The following is a 5,794-nucleotide window of genomic DNA, read 5'->3' on the forward strand; positions in this document are numbered from 1 at the left end:
ATTGTAAAATACCAAAGGCATTTGATTTGGGATGGATTCTTGGTCCCTTTTAATTTATTTACGGGGCACAATATGCTTTAGGAATCATTATTGGGCAAAAGATATTAATTAAGGAAGTTTGATATTATAAAATAGTTTATATGGTGGTGACAGAAGCGGGTCTTTTGTGTGGGCCCAGGGGAGCTTCATGTACATGGCAAATATAAGGGCCATAGGCCCACGACAGATGGGTTTGAGCCCATTAAATCTAGAAATTAAACTGCACCAGGCTAGATTGTCTCAACTATCGAGTAGGTGAGCTCTCCACCCTGATCAGTCCAGAACCAAAATTGATGTAAAGTCAATAACTAAAATACCCATCATGTATCCAAATGATACATACGGACAAAGTTTAATTTCCTTCTAATTGGGTCAGAGGAAATTCGTTTAATCTAGTCTATTAAATTAATATGTGTCTTTATAGTATGTAATTCTCATATGTTTATTAAAAATGCACGTAAAAATCACATATTCTAAGAATACATGTCAATTTAATAGATTGAGTTGAAAGAATTTCTTCCAATAACTCAATTTATAAGAAAATTTTGTTTGATATATACAAAATGATCTTCAATATAATGTATATTATAAAAATGGGAAAAAAAAAAAAGGTCTTAATTGAGCTACCAGTCATAATTACCAGTTCTAATGCTATATATGTCAGTTTAATATACTGGATTGAAAGAATTTTCTTAAACACAATTTAAAAGAAAATTATGTTCTATACAATAGATCTTCAATACTATTATATTAAAAAAAAAAAGAAAAAAAAAAAAGTAAGAAATTGTTGGAGGAGAATTGGCATGGAAATTTTGGATGAAGCAACCTTAGCTAACAGTCCACAAAACCGTGTGGTTGGGAAGAAGACTGGTAGTTAATTTGTTAACCAATCGCAGAAGTTAGAAGGAGACAGCTCTTTGGCATATATATATAATTAAGAATAGTCTCAAGACAGTTAATTAGGCTAACATAATACGCGCGTGGAAAGGGACTTAATTTATCCTCGCTATTACTATTATGTAACCCTAATTAAACCAAAGAGAGAGCATGCATGCATGGAAAACCATATGAATTATGAAAAGCACTTCATGACGCGTGTACGGCTGTCTTCAAATTGCCTTTGCTCCCTCAAAAGATACATCTATTGTTGTTTTCCATGAAATGACTAAATTCTTATCTAATTTATAGTTAAAAATGTTTTTGAAAAAAAAAAGTGGCTATTGTCGCTGTTTGTTTGCAACCCTGAAAATAGTTTAAAGAATATTTGTTGATACTTAGCTCGTATAGAAAATTATCATGTTGTACATGTACTTATGAAGTTTGTATCCCACATTGAGAAAATATAAAGAATAAGAGTGATTAATATACATAAGTGAACCCAAGCCATTAGCTTAGGCTTTTGGGCTAGAAGTAGTGTCTTAATATGTATATTAATTTACTCTTATTTGGTCTCCAAGAAGTAGTTCAATCGGCGTCTCCAAAAGGTAGTTCAATCGGCTGGGAACCACACATTATGAAACAGAGGTCACTAGTTCAAATCTCCTCTCCCCCCTCTTGTATGGACATGTAAAAAATAATAATAATAATAATAATAAAATTTACTCTTGTTTGACTCCTCTTAATGTTTCTCTCCCCAACAACTTTCGCGGCTACTGATATGAATGTCTTGGTTTGACACGTTTTGTTTGACTCCGATCGTAACACTCTTGTATGTGGGGGTAGTTAATATACCTAAGTAAACCCAAGTCCATTAGTTTAGGCTTTTTGAGCTAGAAGTGGTGTCCTAATATGTATATTAACTTGATGTTTTTCTCCCCAATATAGACTCCCCTTGATGTTTCTCTCCCCAACACATCAAATTTAATCAAAGCATTATTAGATACTTTAGGAATTTAGGACTTAGGAGTTTGAACATTACCATTTATCATTAGATAATAAGTTCAATTCAAAGAAAAAAGATTATAAGTAAATATGATAATAATTTAAATCATTAATCATATGATATAATTTAATGAGATATAATATCAAATTAAGTAATTGACATTAGATTCAACATTGTGTTACTTATAAGCACAATTGAAGTATAATGTATTTTTGAACAATGTTTTCACCATTTTTTGGAAAAAAGAAATTTAACCATTTTTTGAAAGAAAAAAATTAACCATTCTTTGAACAATTTTGAATTTTTTGAACCATTTGTAACAATTTTTTTAAAACTGAATCACTGATAGTTTTACCCTTGAACCATTTTTTTTTTTTAAAAAAAAATTAATTAATTAATTGAAGGCAACACTATGTCGTTTTGCACTTCTATATATTCATCTCTTCTTCCAACCTTAAACCTCAATGAAAATCACTCAGCAACCTCTCTCACCATCTCAACTCTCAAGCTCACGCTCAATAAAAATCACTTAGCAGCCTCTCACCAGGCTCACCGTCTTAACTCTCAAGCTCACGCTCATGCCTCTCACCCAGTCTCTCGTCGATTTGGTGGATCTCAGCGGTAAACCCATTGGTAATCTCCACCATCTCACATTAGTCTAAGTTTTGTGCTTTACTTTCTTAGGTTCCGTTTACTTTGACGTAAAATGGTTTCCTTCGTAAAATATTTTCAGGAAAGTCATTTCCTCTGAAAATATTTTCCGTCAAAAATATTTTACGGCGTTTACCTTGCACACGGAACCCTCCAGGGACTTGACCAGGACCCGCCTGGGACTCCACTGGACAAATCCTAGCGGGTCCCGGTTAGGTCAAGTCTCGGATGGGTCCCAGACAGGTCTCGGTCAAGTCCCTAGAGGGTCCCGGTTAGGACCTGGGCGGGTCCCGGGCAAGTCCCAGTCAAGTCTCGGGCGGGTCCCAGGCAGGTCCTGGTCAACTCCCAGGCAGGTCCCGAGCGGGTCTCGGTCAAGTCTCGGGCGGCTTTCGTGCAGGTCCCGGACGGGTCCCGAGCAGGTCCCGAGCGGGTCCCAGTCAAGTCCCGGGCAGGTCTCGAGCGGGTCCCGGTCAGGTCCTGGGCTGGTCCCGGGCAAGTCCCGGGCAGGTCCTTCCAGGGTCCAGGGCAAGTATCGGGCGGGTCCCGGTCAAGTCTAGGGCGGGTCTTAGGCAGGTCCCGGTCAAGTCCCGAGCAGGTCCTGGACGGGTCCCGGTCAAGTCCCGTGCGGGTCCCAGTCAAGTCCCGGGCAAGTCCGGTTTAGGTCCCGGACAGGTCCTGGGTAAGTCCCGGGTATGTCCCTCCGGGGTCCCAGTCAGGTCCTGGGCGGGTCTCGGTCAAGTCTCAGGTAGGTCTCGGTCAGGTCCCGGTCAAGTCCTGTGCGAGTCCCGAGCAAGTCCCGGGCGGGTCCTGGGCAAGTCCGGTTTAGGTCCCGTGTAAGTCCTGGGTAGGTCCCTCCGGGGTCCCGATCAGGTCCTGGGCGAGTCTCAGTCAAGTCTTGGGCAGGTCCCGGTCAGGTCCCAAGCTGGTCTCGGACAAGTCTCAGTTAGGTACCGGGCGGGTCCCAGTCAAGTCTCGATGAAGTTCTGGGAGGGTCTTAGCAAGATCCATCAATTTAAGAATGAGATTCTCATAATCGGAAAATGGTTTACGGTTTTCAAAACCGTAAACCATTTTCCTAAAATTAAAGAAGAATTTTCGGTCAAAAGGAAAATATTTTCCGTTGACCATTATTTTACATCGAAGTAAACACCGTAAAATACGGAAATCATTTTCTGGAAATCATTTTACGTCGAAGTAAACGGAGTCTTAGTTTTGTACCAAATGAAAAGCTTTTAGGCATTACCACTTGATGGGTTCTGTCTAGTTTGATACTTGATGGGTTCTATTCGGTTTGATACTTGACAATTACTTTACTTTCCGCAATTGTGCTTTTCTTTTTACCACTTGATGGATTCTATTTGGTTTCTGAGGAAAAGAAAAATGCAGGGAAATTTGTTGAATATCTTGATGCTTTAATGCTCATCGGGCACAAATTTAGTTGAGGTTTGCTTTTTCGTTTTTATTTTTGGGGTTTATTTCACTAACCGCTAACCAGCGGTTAGTAGCTAACCACTAACCGCGGTTGCGGTTAGTGAAATCTAATAACCACTAAGGCGGTTATGCTTAGCGGTTTTTGTCAATAACTGTTAACTGTAACCGTATTGACACCCCTAACTTTTTCATTGGTAAAATGGGTTTTTAATTTTTATGAAAGGAGGCCTTATGCATCATCCACTATAATCATCTGGCTTATCAATGTCGCTGTTAATGAGCACTTTGTCACTGCTATTGGTTCACGCTATTGATCCGACACTAATGATCAATAGCAATAACTTGAGTGGGTCGATGCTAAAGGGATAAAATCAGATCATATGTTGTCGCTATTGGTCACTATTAGCAGCGACCCTTCGTGTCTCTGCAAATGCATAACATTAGGGGTGACCCTAGATGTCGCCGCTATTACATAGTATTAGCCGCGACTCCATAAGCCGTTGCTAATGGTCTAAGATAATTTTTTTTAAAAAAAAAAAATTATATATATTAAAATTTATATCCAAATGTTTATATATATAGTCTAAACTAATTCTCAGAGAAATCTAATATTGAGCAAAATACAATTAATTTATGACAAGTTATATGCCTATCTTTAATTAACACTAGAACAAGGTCCCGGCCATCATCTCGAGCTTGGCAGCAGTACGGGCTACACTACTATCTACAATATTGTTGAGATATACCATTGGTGTAGTAGTGCCTATCAACTACACAAGCCAAGTAATTACCATAAGCAAGATTGAATTTGAGAGAAAGAAACATGAAAAAAATTAGTTCTAAGATGAAGCAATACTTCAGTAACATCTCTCTTGATTGCACATTTGTCCTCAAAAAAAAAAAAAAAAAAAAAAAAAAAAACTGCAAGCAAATAAAGAGAAATGTGAAAGAGTGAGAGAAGTTTGCACCAGTAATAGTCCAGTATTGTGCAGATTTCTCGGCACAAATTATTTGAAACTCCATGCCAAGAGAGCAGAAAATATTAATAACAAATGAAAGGTAAGAAAGTACCAAAAAAAAAAAAAATGAAAAAGCACTCAATTTTTTAAACGCCCCAATAATCGAAATGCCAACCCGCAAAAACTGAAAAATTCCTAGATTTTTTTTTTAAGCTTTTTACTTCTTGGGTTAATCGAAATGCTAAATAAATCTCCACGTTAAATTTTTTTAATGACCGTTAGTCCCAATCAAAACGCACCATTTTGTCACGTCAACATAATAATTATTTATTAATTTAATTTAAAAATTAAATTTTTAAAAAAAAAAAAATTGAAGGGGTGGCCAACAGTAAGGCTGCCACCCCAAGCTACCTCCAACTCCTATGGGGTGGGCAAGGGGTGATTTGCGCAAGCCACCCCTAGGTGAAGTGGAGTGGCCCGCAGGCCACCCCTAGAGTTCATCCTCTTAAAAAAAGTCTAAAGCCTTCATTTCAGAATAATTATTGAAACTCGTCTGTACGTATTTTGTTGTAGTTGAATAATTATTGTTGTGATGAATAAGCCACACCTAAGTCTTGTACAAATGTCTTAACCCACAAGACCAATTCATAGTAACTATATTACTTTGATACAAACATATATGGCAATGCAACATGTATGTACGTACTTGATCATAGTTCATAAGTGACGTCAAGTTCCCACGAAAGCATTGCTTGCGTATTATCCAGAGAAACCTTTTTTTTTTTTAAAAAAAAAAAAAGTAAATTAATAGACTTAGATGCATGTAAGGTGA

At 37.9% G+C, this 5,794-nt stretch overlaps 1 protein-coding gene across 1 annotated transcript in view; it reads left to right on the plus strand.

Moving 5' to 3' along the window:
* Positions 1-4,317, plus strand: part of LOC132185553 (UPF0481 protein At3g47200-like) — a 15,079-nt gene extending 10,762 nt beyond the window's left edge. The window contains exon 2 of the mRNA XM_059599316.1: positions 4,227-4,317. Within this exon, the coding sequence (XP_059455299.1) occupies positions 4,227-4,317 (91 nt within the window). The remainder of the gene's footprint in view (positions 1-4,226) is intronic.
* The last annotated feature ends 1,477 nt before the right edge of the window (positions 4,318-5,794 follow it).

The sequence above is a fragment of the Corylus avellana genome, chromosome ca6 (assembly GCF_901000735.1).
Source record: "Corylus avellana chromosome ca6, CavTom2PMs-1.0".
NCBI classification, from domain to species: Eukaryota; Viridiplantae; Streptophyta; class Magnoliopsida; order Fagales; family Betulaceae; genus Corylus; species Corylus avellana.